This window comes from Cervus canadensis, chromosome 17, assembly GCF_019320065.1.
Source record: "Cervus canadensis isolate Bull #8, Minnesota chromosome 17, ASM1932006v1, whole genome shotgun sequence".
Lineage (NCBI taxonomy): Eukaryota > Metazoa > Chordata > Mammalia > Artiodactyla > Cervidae > Cervus > Cervus canadensis.
The window spans coordinates 13995191-14011643 of NC_057402.1; the positions used below are offsets into that span (position 1 = coordinate 13995191).

The 16453-nt window shown below is 47.8% G+C and overlaps 1 protein-coding gene and 1 long non-coding RNA gene across 3 annotated transcripts in view; one reads left to right on the forward strand and one right to left on the reverse strand.

Moving 5' to 3' along the window:
* TGM5 (transglutaminase 5) overlaps positions 1 to 14144 on the reverse strand; it is a 30663-nt gene extending 16519 nt beyond the window's left edge. Inside the window, exons 1-6 of the mRNA XM_043489977.1 lie at positions 13962 to 14144; positions 9089 to 9268; positions 8721 to 8966; positions 7785 to 7903; positions 4480 to 4608; positions 3711 to 3888 (exon numbers count right to left, since the gene is read on the reverse strand). Coding sequence (XP_043345912.1) covers positions 3711 to 3888; positions 4480 to 4608; positions 7785 to 7903; positions 8721 to 8966; positions 9089 to 9268; positions 13962 to 13971 — 862 coding nt within the window. The 5' untranslated portion in view covers positions 13972 to 14144. The remainder of the gene's footprint in view (positions 1 to 3710; positions 3889 to 4479; positions 4609 to 7784; positions 7904 to 8720; positions 8967 to 9088; positions 9269 to 13961) is intronic.
* LOC122455106 overlaps positions 1 to 16453 on the forward strand; it is a 65160-nt gene that overhangs the window by 24294 nt on the left and 24413 nt on the right. The window contains exon 3 of one of the 2 annotated variants that reach the window (XR_006273587.1): positions 11801 to 11949. This is a non-coding gene — a long non-coding RNA (uncharacterized LOC122455106). Of the gene's footprint in view, positions 1 to 896; positions 1108 to 11800; positions 11950 to 16453 lie in introns of those variants that run through there. The other variant, XR_006273586.1, reaches the window with a different exon arrangement.

Consider the following 16453-nt stretch of genomic DNA (forward strand, 5'->3'; position numbering starts at 1 on the left):
AGACTCCTCATCTCCCAGGCTGCTTCCCACCACCCTCCTCTGTGGCTCCAGGCCCCGGACCCTCCTTTACAGAGGAGGGGGTGATGCCCATCAGTCTGCTGAGCATCCCAAGTGAAAGGTCGGGGCATGCCCCCGGGAAAGTGCTGCAAGGCAAATTCTGGAGGCTGGCTAAACTTCCAGGGGCTGGCCCCCTGCAGCCTGGCCCAATCAGGTACCAACGTAAAGCCCTCGGACACTGACCACCGCTGTAGCCCGCGCTTTCTTCCTTATATGAAAAGACCTGGCCTGGATGCCTGCCCGGACTATAAAACCCCTCCCCACCCCTCATACCTTGCAGACTCCCTTTGTCTCCTCACTCACCAGCCCCCGGGAGTTCTGCCCGAGAGCGAGGCTTAATAAAAGGCCTTTACCACCGGTCCTTAGAGGCGGCTTTTTCCTCCCGCAGCGTTTTTCCTAACACCAAGCCTCAGCCCAAGGCTCGCTGCCCCCACCCTACCCCCTGCAGCTGTGGGCAGGGACAGACCAGGCACATCCCCAGGATGCCTGACTTTTCTTCTGTAAACAACTTTGCTGAGATATAATCCACATACCACAGAATTCACCCTTTTAAAGTGTACAGTTCAGTGGTGTGTGGTATATCCACAGGTTGTGTAACAATCTCCACATCTAATCCCAGACCATTTCATCACCTCAGAAAGGCCCTCCACGCCCACTAGCTGTCACTTCCCATTCTCCCACCCCTCCAGCCCTAGGCAACTGCGAAACAACTCTGTCTATATAAACTTACCTATTCTGGGCATTTCACATATTTGGAATCATACAGTAGGTGATACCTGGCTTTGGGGAGAATTTTCAGGTCATAGAACATCACTGTTCCCTCTGTTCCTTTGTTACAGAGCAAGGCATCCAGGCTACTTCACAGACCCCAGGGCTGAGGGGCCTCGCCTTGTCACATGGAGTGGATAGCCAGGACAGGAAACGCCTGATGACTGAGACAGAGAGCTGTGGAGCAGCCAGCCCTGAGCACCGGAGGGAGGGAGGGTCAGGGATCTCTCTGAAATTCCCAAAGAAACAGCCAGCTAAATCAATGTCAAGGAAACATCTATCCAAAAAATTATAATAATGTCTTTGATGCATACAAAGTCTCTTTCTTTGTGTGATTTCTCTTTAGGAAGTTGAAGTCAGTATGCTGATGTTATTTTTAAAAATGCGACATGGGATTTCCCTGGCGGTCCAGCGGTTTCCACTGCCAGGAGTGTGGATTTGATCTCTGGTCAGGGAACTAAGAACCCGCAAGCTGCATTTGGCAGCAAAAATATATATATATAAATAAATAAATACAGAGGTGAGAGAAGAGGCTCTTGAACAGATTCCAGTTTCCAAAAAAAAAAAAAAGGAAACAGGGAGGCAGAGCTGCAGAGGGGAGTGCGCACGTCTCATTAGATGAGTTACGTGGTCACCTTAAGCCTAAGTTTTCTCTTCTGTAAAATGGCAGTAATGATATCCACCTGCAAGTGACTGTGAGCATCAGGAAGGGCCCAGCATGTGCCTTCAGCACAGGGGATGCTGATTAAACGGCAGCTGCTAACATCGTTCATGCAGCAGTATAGTCTAGTGGTTAGAGCCACCATACCTGGAGGTGAGACTAGCTTTGCCACTCAATTTCCTCATCTGTAAAATGGAGATAACGATAGAGCCTGTCTCTGAAGATCATTTGGGGAATCAACTAAGGTGATCCTAGTTAGAACTTACTGCCATCATCATAAATTAGTTTTAGGACATCTTCATCTCTGCAATAAGACCTCTGGGATGCCCATTTATCGTTAATCCCCACTTCCATTCCCCACCCCAGGCAACCACTAATCTGCTGTCTGTCTCTATAACTGTGTGCCTTTTCTGGACATTTTATATAAATGAAATCATTCAATAAGAAAACAAAAGAACTTATTGATTGTTCACTGTAGCCTGGCATTTTTCTAAGCACCCTCCATGTACAAACTCAGTCAATCCTTCCAATAACCTTATGAGGTAGGTACTATTAATTTCCCCATCATATGCCTGAGGAAACTGAGGCACAAGTTAAATGACTTCCCCAAGATTACTCAGTCACTTAATGGTAGTACTAGTATTTGAACTCAAGCTTCACAATTACTCTAGGCTGTCAAGGCTTTAGCACAATGCCTGGCACCAAGAAAGTCTCTAATAAATGTCAGCTATTGTGACTGTTAAAGAATAATAATAATAATTTTTAACAGCATGTTTTGGCAACCTTATTGGGTTAAAGAGGCTGACTAAATCCTTGACATTTAGTGGAGGATTGACGCTGGGTGTTACCCATCTTTGTAATCAAGATTATTAGAAGCACAGTGCCTAACATAGGATAAGGACTCAAGAAATGTTGCTGGATGAGTGATGAGTTCTCCAAACTGATAGACATACTTGTTAACATACAGCATGGTGGCCCCTGTTGGGGAGGGCTGGCGGTGTTGAGCTGCAGGTGAGCCAGCCACGCTTGACCAGCTTGGCCCGACCCTTTGCTCCCAGGGTCACTAAAGGGCCATGATCCTCACAAAAAATTTTAATTGGTCTGCTCTCATTGCATCATCTCCATTTACTCTCTCACCACCCAGTTCCAGACAACCACACCCAAACACCTGGCCCTCTCCCTCTGTACACACACCTTACCCATTAGACTCTAGGCTTTTCCAGTCCCAGGAAGGCTCCCTCTCTGTCATATACAAGATTATTCCATTCTCTGCCTTCAGTCTTGTGCCTGCTCCCTGGATGACTCAGACATCCTAGTTCACCCTGAGGTCTGTGACTCTGGGCATCAAAGCTGTTGAATTTCTGACTTCTAACCCCTGGGCCATTAAGGCATCCATTTCCAGATGCACCTCTGCAGCTGCAGATGAGGAGTAGCTCAGGACTACCCCTCTCCAACCCCTGTGAAGGCAGAAACTTCCCGATGCCCCTGTGAACTGATGCCCCTGTGAACAGTGGGCTGACACCTGCTGCTTGGCAGCCTGGGGCTCTGTAGGCTTCCTCCAAGAGCCTTGTCCAGCACACACTCACACACCACACACACAGTCACAGACTTCACCAGCCTTTGCATACAGGGAATTTCTACACAAAAGGCCTGAGCCCTCAATAAAGCTGTGGGCAGATCTGGCCTTCCTGGATTGGCCTAGAGAGCCTTGTGAGTAAAAGTCATACCTGGCCTCTTTCCCCAGCCAACAGGAATTGACTGATTGTGACTCAGGTACACAGATAGCCTGCCAGGAGGCTGAGAGCTGGCCTAGATATTGGGGCAGTGAGAGGGCCAGAAGCACGTTTGGACCTGGGTGAAGCAGAAAGCCTCCTCCTGCCACCTCCAGGGTGTAACTCATGTCCAGGTGTTGCCTCCCTAACACTCACCTCTCCTTCCCTCTGCTTGCTCCTCTCGCCACCTGCAAACTGGTTTCCATTTGCTTTCTTTCCCAGTACATATTTTGAGACTTTTCTTCTACTAATGTGTTCTGAGAAGTGTATGATGTCCACTTCCGAACTACCCTCTGAGATAAGCCAAGGTATGCGAAGCCTGAGGTCAGTGACGAGGCATTCTGCTTCCTCGTAAATGTCCCTCGGTGGGAACTGCATGAGGTTTCTGGGACAGGAATGGCTCAGAGGGCTAAGACGTGAACCAGTGTCCTTTCTGCCTTTCCACTCCTCACCTGTGCACATAACAGCAGCGAAGACCCAGCACTGCCCGTAGCGCACTGGCTGGCAGCCCGCGGCGTGCCACTGCTTCAGGATGGCCACGCTGCCCATCCACTCTGTGGGGCTGGTGCCGTCTGAGTAGTTCTCGCCCCAGTTTCCATTGAGCACCCCACTGTCATCGTTGCTGTTGATCTGCAGAGAAGCCAAAGTGGAAGCATTAGAAGCAGCCTTTTCCTCAACAAGTGGGTTGCCTTCCAGGCTCCTGGGCCTGAGATGCAGGAAGGTTTGATCTTATTTTAGCTGGGATCTTCCAGACCTTCTGGGGAAAGGGTGAGGGTGGGAAGCCAGCTATTCTGACTTGTGCACCACTGTTAATTACTTTATTATTCTGTGTCTACCCACCCTCTTGACCCCTCCACCCACCCCCCCATCCCTGCAAAGCCAGAGCTTGGCTCTAAGAGCATTTGAACACACTTCAGAGCCAAGGAAATTTAGACACAAGATTATTTCCCAAACCAGAGCTTCATTTAGTCTTTCCCCAAAATGCAGTTTGTAATTAATGGAGGTGATGGTCATACCCAGCCGTTTCAGATCTCAGTTAAGAAAACCAGTTACCCAGATTCTTCCATCAGTCTCATCAAAAATGGCTTTGCCAGAGGGCTCCTGCCTCTTGACTCTTCATTTCCCGGGTGCAGTGGGCAACCGTGAGTGGGCAGGGCTCCCCTGCAGAGCTTCCTCCCTCCCTGGACATGCCCTGGGTGACAGAGCCAGACCCAACCTCACCATGGCGCACACCACTCTGCTGATGTAGACAGGACTGCCCCGTAGGGCACAGTCTGTGGCTGGGTCGATCTGGAAGTTCAGGCTCTTGTCTAGCAGCTCCAGACAGATGTCTATGATATTCTCTTCAAACTGCGAGAAAAGATGCAAAGAGGCAAGGTGCCCAGGCTAGGCACACGTGGATATGAAAAGAAATACATGACCCACCCCACCCAGTTCTCCAGTGGAGTGTGTTTGTGGGATACAAGCCCATTTGGAAGAAAACCGTCCAGCAGCACAGCCATGGACGGCCCTACAGGGTCTCAAAGCTCTGGGGTCACAGCTCGCCTAGTTTGTAGTTCCTGCCTGTCAGATTCCTGGAGTTTTTTTCCAGTGAGTCTGACTGGCTGAAAAAAATCTGTTTCTCGCTCTTCTCCCCTTTAATCCCACACTCCCAGAGCCCCTGGGATGTTCCTTGCTAAAGCCACGTTGCCTCATCTTCCAACTGGACTTGCTGACCCAGCTCTTCATTGGCAGCTAGTGCTGAGACGATGGCACCGACTTGTCAGTGGAGCTTTGGATTGACTAATAGCATATGAGTTATGGAAAATTTTCACCAAGGCAGGCTGACTCTGTCCTTCAGGCTTGGAATGAATGCCACTTCCTCTGAGGCTTTCCCTGAGCCAGAGCCTGGTTTCACTCCATAGCCCTGGCTGTATCTCTTATTCACCAGATTACGTTACAACGAGATACCCAGGGTCTGTCCTCCCTGGCTGATTGTATGCTGTGTCCCTCCAGTTCTTCTCACAGCTCTACTCCCAGACCTGGCATCGTGCCCAGCACATAGGAGGGACTCTGTACGTCTTTGTTGAATGAGAGTAAATGAATACGTAAATAGGATTAGGCGGCTTCTCTGATTCATCTTCCCCAGGGGACAGTCTGATTGGTTGACTTTTCTGCCTTAAAATATTCAACGGGTCCTGTGGCCTGCAGGATCAAAGCTCTAACCTCTTCAAGGCACATAAGACCCTCCCTGATCTGCCCCCCTTCTACCTCCTTAGTCTTGTGTCTCAGTAACCCTCACTGCCTCATGTTTGTTTGTTTGTTTTTTGTGCTTCAGCAACATCGGATTCCTCGTAACCCCTGTAGCAGACCAAATCATTTCTCTCTTTTGTGTCTGCTCATGCTTCCCCCTGCCTGGGATAGTTTCCCCTTTCCCTTCACTTGGCTAACTCAGTTCCAGCATCTCCTCTCCCAGGAAGCTTCCCCAACACCCCCATGCCCAACCAAGTACTCTTCTTCAAGGCTCCTGGAATACCCTGCACTTGGCACCCAGTCTTTGCATATCCCACTGCATAGTAAGTGACCTGCTTATGTGACTGAGTCCCTACTTCACTGGGCTCAGGACAGTGTTTTATTCATTTTCATGCTCCTAGCACCCAGCCCCTTGCATGGCACTGAGCAGATATTCAATATGCATTCACTGGAGAAGAGAGACAGAAAGGAAAAACCTAGAACTCAGAAAGCAGCATCTCCTCACTTCTGTTTCTCACAGATGACAGCCAACTCCTGTACAGGGGCCCTCTGGGATCCCCATCTGCCCATGCTGAGTGAGGAGTTGGGGATTTCAGTTGGGACCATTTGAGGCTTCCATGTCTCATCTTGACCATAGCCACCTCGGGGGCCAGCGTTGGGCCTGATGCCACCTGTGTGTTCTCTTTAAGGAAGTCTGGGACAGGGACCCATATCAACCTGATACAAGCACCACAGACCCCCCGCAGAATTTTCCAGCCGCCACCCCTTCTGAGCAGCCAGAGCTGGCCCCTCCCCACCAACCCCCAGAGTGTTCTGGTGCAAGGGCTCAGCCTGGCTCTGGGCTTCCTGGAGCACCTGCTGTTGGCTGAGCTTTCAGTGGGAGTCAGGCTTTCAGTAACTCAGGAATTGCAGAGTATTGCAATTAAGATGATGCTGTTTTTACAAACAAAATCACATGTTTTAGTATATGTGTAGAGAACAAAATGTAGAGGAACACACACCTTGCTGGTGACTGGGCCTAGACAGACTTTCGTATTCTAGACACCTATTTTTGTAATGTTTTGTAAAGTTTTTTAAGCAATTATATTTTACTTTAAAAATTTTTTAATACCAATTTTATTTTATGTTGAAGTATGGTTGATTTGGGCTTCCCTCGTAGCTCAGTGGGTAAAGAATCTGCCTGCAATGCAGCAGACCTGGGTTCGATCTACAGGTCGGGAAGATCTCCTGGAGAAGGAAATGGCAACCCGCTCCAGTACTCTTGCCTGGAGAATCCCATGGAGGGAGGAGCCTGGTGGGCTACAGTCCATGGGATCACAAGGAGTCAGACATAACTTAGTGACTAAAGCACCACCACATAGTTGATTTACAATGTTGTGTTAATTTCAAGTGTATAGCACAATAATTCACATATATGTATGTACACACATATATATTCTTTTTCAGATTCTTTTCTCTTGTAAGTTACAAATTAGGATTTTGAGATTAACATATACACGCTACTATATATAAAATAGATAACCAACAAGGACCTACTATATAGCACAGGGAACTGTACTCAGTATTTTGTGATAATCTATAAGGGAAAAGCATATATATTGCTTTTGGGGGGAGGGGCTGTGCCACATGACACGGTGGGATCTTAGTTCCCTGACCAGGGACTGAACCCATACCCCCTCCAGTGAAAGTGTGGGGTCTTAACCACTGGATCACCAGGGAGGTCCCTGTAGTACTTTTATAATGAAAAAGGCATATGATCAAAACAAATAACTGAAGAGGCGATAGCAATCCGGGGGTGGGGGAAGACACACCACTGCTCATCAGCCCTGATTCTGGCTGAGATGTTCAGGGCACAGATTTTCTCTGGTGTGACAAAATGGATCCTAGAGCCTGTCACCTGGGGTTATGGGGATGAAGTAAGTGTGGTAGCTGGGGCCCCACTGGAAACACAGCTAACAAACGAAAATCCAGGAGCAATCATGACCATTGTCACTGTTGTCCCTGCATCCGCACCCTCTTAGTGGAATTCCTGGGTGGGTGACTTCAGCTGTCCTTCCCCTTTAAGTCCTGTTGTCCAAATCAGATGTGTTCATCTAAGAACACCTTCCACCTTTCTACAGCTGCTCCCCTAGCTCCCTGGGGTCACATTTCATATCTTCTTGGTGCTATTTAATTCCCACTTGTCAGCAGTTCTAGATGAATCTTGCATGAAGGGCAAGATTCCCACCCCCTCCTGCTCCCCTCTCACCATGATACCAGGGCCTGGATGGGCCATGAGCAGAGCTGAGACTCACTTGTCCATAATTCCAGGGGCAGGGGCGGATCCAGTTCTTGTTCCCTTGATAGATGAAGCCATAATCATTCATGACATATTCCTGCCTCTGGGGTTCACTCTCCAGGTAGACAGCATCCTCTGGGGATCAAAGTGGGAGGACACAAGGCAGAAAAGTCACATCATCCTTCCCACGCTAGTCCCACTCCAGAAGGCCCAGGCCCATGGGACCTGAGCTCTGGGAAGAGAGCTGGGTGACTCCAAGAGGCGAATGTGTGTGGGGGAGACCCATCCCCACCACCCATCAACACCAGCAGTAGAGTCAACAGGAACAGAAGGTAGAAGTAAAAATAACCTTTGGTGGAATGTTTTGGTTTACAAAGCACCTTTACATCCTAGCCCCACTTCAAGGTTGGGGAAATAGGCTCAGGGTAATAAGTAACTAGTCCAAATCACACATAAGTAGAGAGAAATTTGAACACAGAGCCCATATTGAGTGCCTGCTTTTTCTGCTACACTCAACTAATCCTCGATGGAAATGAGCAAACTGGAGCCTAGGGGTTCCTCCCTAACTACCTACCTACTTACCTTCCTTTCTTCATTTTACCCTGTACTTCATTCTACAAATTTTCAATGGAATGTACTTATTACTCTTATAATGGAAAAACTCCAGTTAACTTTAGAATGTATGATGAAGGTAGATGTTAATAGTGGTTAGTGGTTGATTATAATAGTTTTCTTTTAAAGTAAAGATGACTTGGTTCATTGTTTTAAAATTCTGAGCAAGTAAATAAATAACAAGGCTTCTCTGTCCTGCTTGTTGGCGGTTGGGGGTGGATGCTGGGTGCATGGGATTGGGGAGGGTTTGCGGTGGCTATGGAGAAAGGGTCTGGAAACCCTTGAGCCTCGCTGTCTATGGTACTGACACAAGGGCAGTGGTGAGGGCATCCCGCCTTACCTGGGCACCAGGGATTGAAGAGCAGGATGAACTCCCCAAGCTGGTAGGCTGTGACAGGCCCCTGTAGGGATTTGATGTGAACCTTCAAGAGGTACCGACCCACAGCTGCCACAGGAGGGGCACACAGGCTCACCTCCAGGGAATTGGCCCCAATGGCCTGCAGTGAGGCGATCCAGGGGCTGGGGCCACGGTGACCAGCCAGGCTGAACACGGCTCGAGTCCCCTTGGGCAGATCTGGCAGCGGTCCTAAGAAGGAAGCAGAGCTGAGGAACTCTGCAGTGACCTCCCAACCCCCGATAATCGCCCCCAACAGACACACACACATAAACACACACAAATGGACCCTGCAAGCCAGCTGGGGTCCTCACCAGTCTCAGTCACAAAGATGATGTTGTCCAGGCCTGGCTGGAAGGCCCGGTTCCTGAAGAACAGGGTGATGTTGAAGGCCTGGCCCCGGCGAACAAGCAGGCGGTTGGAGCTGATCTCCTCCGTATGGTGCCGCACATTATTCCAGGAGCTCTGGAGGTCAGTGAGGGCCACTTCCAGCCCTGTGATGGGACAGCGAGGGCAAACAAAAGAGCAGGGTTGTGGGGTCTGGCCCGTTCTTGTCCACCACTTAGTAGTTGTGCAAACTTGGAAAAGAAACTGAGCCTCTCTGAGCTCAGTTTCTGAGTAGGTAAAATAGAATCTATATAACGAGGCTTTCAGGGTTTGTGTGAGGATAAAATGGACTTCCCTTGTGACTCAGACAGTAAAGAATCCTCTTACAATGCAGGAGACCGTGGTTCAATCCCTGGATCGGGAAGATCTCCTGGAGAAGGAAATGGCAACCCGCTCCAGTATTCTTGCCTGGAAAATCCCAGGGACAGAGGAGCCTGGTGGGCTACAGTCCATGGGATTGCAAAGAGTCGGACACGACTGAGCAACTAACGCTCAAAGAGGCTCCATGCATGCAAGTGTCTCTCCCTTACTTCTTTCCTCCCTACCTTCCCGGCTTCTGTGACCTTCTGTCCCTTTCTCCCATAAGGAGGCACATAGTTTTCTGCCCCTCTTTGACTCCTCTTGTAGGCCTGGCCAGATCTGACTGCTCCATTCAGTCTAACATGTCTCCAGCTTCATTCCTGCATCTACTTTCTTAGACTTCACAGTTTCCCTTGTCCCTGCGCCAGTCTCCGGCCCTGAGCAAGTGCCTGGGGTAGCTGCCCCAGGTTAATTGTCCCTGGCTTAGCTGGTATGTTTGAAGTAATTTGCTAGCTCTCTGACTACCACTAACGCTTTGCGCCCAGTGACTTGGGAGCTGAGAGCTGAGGACGGTCTCAGAAAGGCCCACTCCCAGCCTTCTGCAGCTTCCACTAAAACACAGACTGATCTCAGTGTTCTCCAAGTGTGCCTCCCCTAAAAGGGCTCCACTTCTGACTCCTGCATGTTTGGCCATGTTTCAACCTCAGTCCCCAAGCACCTGGGTTCATAGCCCTTAAATCACAGTTGACATCTTCTCAGTCTCTATCCATTCATGTGTCATGACTCCCTTCACTCCTTCCTTTAAAATATCGGTGGTGTTCATCTGTCCCTTTCCACGTGAACACAATTCCAACCTCCTCACCTCACTACTAGTGACTATAACAGCCTCCATTAGGTCTGCATCCTGTTTCTCCACATCACCTGCCCCCTAACACATCACCAGATTATCTCCCCTCAAGACAATTTGATCATTCCATTGTCTATTTGCTCTAAAAGTCCTGAGATACCCCCCATGCTGCCATCCAAAAGACACACTCTTAATGTGACACTCATGACCCTGCAGACCTGGCCTTAACTTATGCTTACCTTCTCACCTGTCACCCATCCCAGCACAGACCCTCTCCTTCAGCCAGTCTATCCCCAAGCAAAGCTCTCTCCCTGTCTGTGTATTTTGGTCCTACAAGAGCTACAACTCAGAATGTTCCCTCACTGTAAAGAATTTGTATAACTCAACAATAAAAAAACAATAGCTCAAATGAAAAATGGGCAACTGGTGTAAGCATTTCTCTAAAGAAGATACACAGAAGGCCAAAAAGGACATGAAAAGATGCTCAACAGAATTAGTCATTAGAGAAGTGCAGATGAGATAGCACTTCATATCCATTAGGATAGCTATAATAAGAAAAACAGTGTTGGTGGTGGGGATGTGAAGACATTGAAACCCTCATATGTTGCTGGTAGGATTATAAAGTGGTGCTTCAACTTTGGAAAACAGTTCTCAAAATGTTAAATGTTGAGTCATTATATGACCTGGCAATTCCTAGATACATATCCAAGATATGAAAAATGTATGTTCACATAAAACCTACACATGATTGTTGATTGCAGCTTTATTCATAATAGCCAAAAACTGTAAACAGTCCAAATGTCCATCACCTGCTTAAAAGATGAATGAAATGTGTATAGCCACACGATGGAATATTATTCAATCATATAAAAGGAAGGGTGAACGTACTATAACATGGATAAAAGTTGAAAATACTATGCTAAGTGAAAGAAGCTAGACACAAAAGCCCACGTGTTGTATGATTACTTTATAGGAAATATGCAGAATAGTGCATATTTCCTAACCCTAACCCTAACCCTAACCCTAGAGTTTGCTAGGGGCTAGGGGTAGGGGAGAATAGAGTATAATTACTAGTAGGTATGGGGTTTCATTTTTGAGGTGATGAAAATGTTTTGGAACTAGTTAGTGGTTATGCTTGTAAAACTTCATGAATTTAGTATAAAGAAAGCCAATAAATTATACACTTTAAATGGTGAGCTTTACAGTATGTGAATTATACCTCAGTAAGGCTTTTATAAAACAAATATGAATCAAATTGACTGTACCAGAATACCCTAATAGATGCTAAACTTTATCTTCTTAAACTTCTTTAACTTCGTTTGATTACAGTTAATGTGTACCTTTCTCATAAACTAGTTGTTGTTTTATTATTGTTATTATAAAAGAAATGTAAGCATAAAGACTGGCACATTGTAGATACTCCAGTGTTTACTAGGTTGAATGGAGTTCTCTGTTTTTTTATATAATCCCCTGAACTTCTTTTGTATTTCAGATTCAACTACCACCTGTTGGGTGCCTGATTACATGTGCTGGGCCATCTTCTAGGCCACTCTAGGCCAGTAATCTCATGGAATACTCGCTACAGTGTTGAGGAGATGAAATGTCAGTGTCATCCACGCTTGAAGATGAGAAAACCAAGATGTAAGTAGGCTAAATATCATACCCAAGGTCAAACCTAGGGTAACTGGCCCACATCCAGTGCCCTCACCATTACCCAACAGCTGCCACCCACTGCTGGCCTTCACTCATGTTCAGAAAGGATATCTGACCCACTGCCCCCTGGGAAAGCAACTGAGCTTTTTCCAGAAAAAAGAAGCTTACCCTTTTTAGAAACCAATTGCCTAGACAGGGATTGCTAACCGGCCCTGATTCAGGTTGGACATGTGACCCAAATTAATCAACAGCTGCAGCAGCATCTTCCTGACAGCCAATACTGGGGCCAGATTTCATCCTCCGGATGCACCGTGGGTCAAGTTAATATCTGCCTATAGCACAGGGATTATTCTTCAGTCCAAACATCAGATATCCAAATGGGAGATATCTTTAATACTGGACATTTTTATTCTCTTTGATGGGAGGGGAGAATGGGGTGAAATGATCAGGGAGGTAGAAGGGAAATTATTGGAAAAACTTTTAAAGTAATGGATCTCAAGATCTATCCTAGAGAAAAACTCTCACAGGAGCACAGAGAGGCACAGGTAAGAAAGTACACTGCAGCATTGCTTGTTTAATTGAAAAATGGGAACAGCCTGCACACCCACCAAGAGAAGATTGGGTACATAAATTACTTACAGCCATACTATGGAAATACTATACAAAGTGGAAAATACTGACGTAAATCTTTTGGTACTCAGAGATGTAGACAGAGATCCAAGAGATAACTGTTGAGTGACTAAAAAAAAATCTAGCTGTAGAAAAATATGTCCAATATGATGATACCATGGATATGCCAAGAAAAAGAAGAAGCCATACAAGCTAATTCTATGCATTACATTGAGCATATATACGTGAAAATGAATGTATAGACAGAAGACTAGTAACAGTGGTTTCTCTAGAAATGAGGCTAGGTTGAAGTGGTAGTCAGGGGTAGTTCGGGTAGTAGGTTTATCTGTAATTATTGCTTTATTTTACTCAAACTGTGTGTTCATTATACAGTATTTCTTGTATAATTAAAATTTATAAAACTTTAAAACTAAAATTTTAAACATAAAAATAGTAAATGAAGAGGAAGCTATTACATTTGTAGAGCTTAATTTAGCTCATTCTTATACATGGTTTTGGGGCTTCCCTCATTAGCTCAGTTGGTAAAGAATCTGCCTGCAATGCAGGAGACCCTAGTTTGATTCCTGGGTCAGGAAGACTCCCCTGGAGAAGGGATAAACTGACTACCCACTCCAGTATTCTTGGGTTTCCCTTGTGGCTTAGCTGGTAAAGAATCTGCCTGCAATGCAGGAAACCTGGATTCAATCCCTGGGTTGGGAAGATCCCCTGAAGAAGAGAAAGGCTACCCACTCCAGTATTCTGGCCTGGAGAATTCCATGAACTGTATAGTCCATGGGGTCGCAAAGAGTCAGACACGACTGAGTGACTTTCACGTTTCACTTTCATACATGTTTCTGACCAACCATTTAATCTTTGTAGCGGCTCTTTCTAGAGAGAGGGAGTTGATACAGAGAGAAGGGTAGTGATGAGAATCTGAGTCACAGATACTCTGGAGTGGAGGGAGAAGAGAAGAATGAAGATTCAGAGAATTCTAGAGCTAGAAGACAATTTTAAGATGATCTGGTCCAAGGCCCCTCATTGGTCCGGCACAGGGACTGGGAACTAGAGAAGTGACTCGTTCGGCGTCAAGATCAGCTCTGGCAGAGCGGGTAGGAACGCTGACCCCCTAGTCCCTGGCCCTGCCCCGGCCCACGGGGATGTGGAAGCAGGCCTGCTGACGCTCTGCTGTTTAGCTGTTTACCTGCCAGCCTCCACCTGGTCTCCTGGTTCTCAGGCTACCGATGAATGCTGCTGTTTCTGGAGCGTCTCTTCTTTTTGCCTCCTTCGTGACTTACTCCTTCCTCCCTCTGAATCCACCCTCCCCTGGACTTCCTGCAGTCTCTCCCTCTTCCTCGGCCCTGAGCTCCAGCAGCCCCGTGGGCTTTGCATACCTTCCGCCATGGTGGCTGCCCCTGGCTCCCAGGCTGCTCCGCAGAGGACAGCTGGGCGGCCTGGAGTGTCAGGAAACCGGTCCTGGTGTGTCTGCTTCCCCGTCCATCCTCCAGACTCCAGGAGACACTGAAGGCGGAGAGGCTGCCGCACTGCCACCTGCTTACTGGGCAGATCACAACTGGTTTTCTTACCTGCCCTCGGGTTTTTCTTGGCAGTGTTGCTTGGCTGAGAGGAAATATGGAGGCCAATGAACTGTCAGGGCCTTGTGCCATGTGGGCCTTTGGTAACTCTTGGGCAATAGGGCATTCCGGGGCTAGTACTGTGCTGTGACGGGAAGCCAGGTGGGAGAGGTGGGCTGATAGGGCCTCTAGGAGGAGGGAGGAGGCCTATGTCCCTGCAGGAAGGAATATCAGGGTCCCAAGACTATAGGTCACCTAAGAGAACTCTCCAGACTGGAACTCTGCTTGGCACCTGAACCCTCTCTTTTATCCTGAAGAGTCACTTTCTGGACATCGTGTGCAGACAGAGCCCACTCTTGGAATGACTTGTTGGTATTCGTTTTTTGGTGAAGATACTGTCTTGAGTGAGATCTGTCTGGTCCAAAGTGAAAGTCTTAGTCTCTCAGTCGTGTTGGACTCTTTGTGACCCCATGGACTGTAGCCTGTCAGGCTTCTCTGTCCATGGGATTTCCCAGGCAAGAATACTCCAGCCAGTGGGTTGCCATTTCTTTCTCCATGTCTGGTCCAAGGTCAATCTCAAATAAAAGCAGTAGGAGAAAACTTGGGAAGATTCTTGGAGGAGTTTGGGAAAACAGGTAAGAGGGCGGGAATGCCAGTGATGACCTTGATTCTAGTAAGACAAATACAAGTCTTTGGAGGAAGAAAAACACAGATGGGAGAAGAGAAATGGAAGGAGCAGGGAAGGGCTCCTCATAGGGAGTGGGTGGGATCCTCAAAGCCCCATGCTCCCACGTTGGCCCTACCTTTTCCTCCTATAGGACATTTTCTCCTGCTTCCCTTGCTTTCTCGGACCCTAAATTTCCCTCTGCAGGAACCTCATTTGCCAGCATCTGTCCACCCTCCTATCAGCTCTCTGTGTCCCCAGTCAGCTCCTACAGTGTGCGTATACACTTACATACACAATTGACTGTCTGACCCCCCCTGCTTCCACCTTCAGCCCAGAAAGGAACTCCTCCCCTCTCCTTTTCCTCCTGCATCTCTGGTCTTGGTGAGTGAGGACAGTGTCCACCCAGTCACTCAAGGGGAGACTCCTTATCCTTCTCTGTCTTCCTGCCCTCGCTTAGCCTAGCAGTCACTAAGCCCTGTCCAGTTCAACTCCTGGTTAATCCTAGTTAATTCCTAAAACCGACCCCTCTTGCCTGTGCCCTTGGCCCTCCCTTCATTGAATCCCCTAGTCTGAACAGCAACTCCTAGCCAGTCTCCCACCCATTCTTCCGAATGAGTCTTCTTCCAAACTTCCGAAGTAAGTTTTCTGAAGTGCCGATTCAACCAGGCTGCTCTCTGCTTTAGATCCAACAGACGGTGAAGTCCAAACTTCTTAATATCACTTTCAGAAGGCTTCAAGATCTTTCTCCTCATGCCTGAAGTCCAGGGAGGCCAAACCCCATCAGTTCTGGCCCCCCAGTTCTCCCGTGCATGCATTGCGCTCTCTCTTCTCTCTCTGAAATCTTCACCCCTCACTTGTCTACTTTCTGCATCCAAGCTCAAGCTTCCTGACACTCTTTACCACACCAGGTGCTTAAGGCTGCTTCCTTTTACATTCTCTATCAGTCTAATCCCACTTGACATTATAAATACTTACCTATCTTTCCCCCAGTTCCCCTTGAGGGCATGGCCTGTGTCTTATTGACATACAGGGCTTAATCATGATAGTGGTTAATAGTAAAACCACTGGAGAACTAACTAGTAATAGCTTTCAAAGAACTGTTTTGGTTTTTCATGTGCACTATCCCGCTTAATCTTCACACAGTTATCTAATGTCTTTAATATTGTGCTTCACAACTTACAGATACACTTTCTCATTTGATCCTCACAGCAACCCTCTGAGGGGAGGTAGGCAGGCACTGCTATAATTGTTGTTAGCATTTTGCACCCCGAGGGAGCCAGGACTTCATCCCAGAGTTCTTTGCTTTGTATCAGCACGGACCCCAAAACCCCCTGCCAAGAGGACCTGAGAACAGTCTCCGTGGACCCCTCAGGTCACAGGAAGACTAGCAGTCAGGAGCCAGGGTGCTTGTCTGTTTGGGCCTCTCTGTTCCACGGCCCCAGCACTTCTTGTGCCAGTTTATCTGGGGGTGCCGTTGCCTGAGCCATCCGGCCTCACAGGGGATTAGGGTGAGGACAGAGAGCCAGGGTCGCTCAGGCCCTAACCTCAGGGTGTGAGGTGGCAGTGGGCATGGACCCATGTCCTGGGGGTGGGACCTTGGAGACAGTCAAGCTTGTCCAAACGAGGTGGGAAAATGAAACCAGAC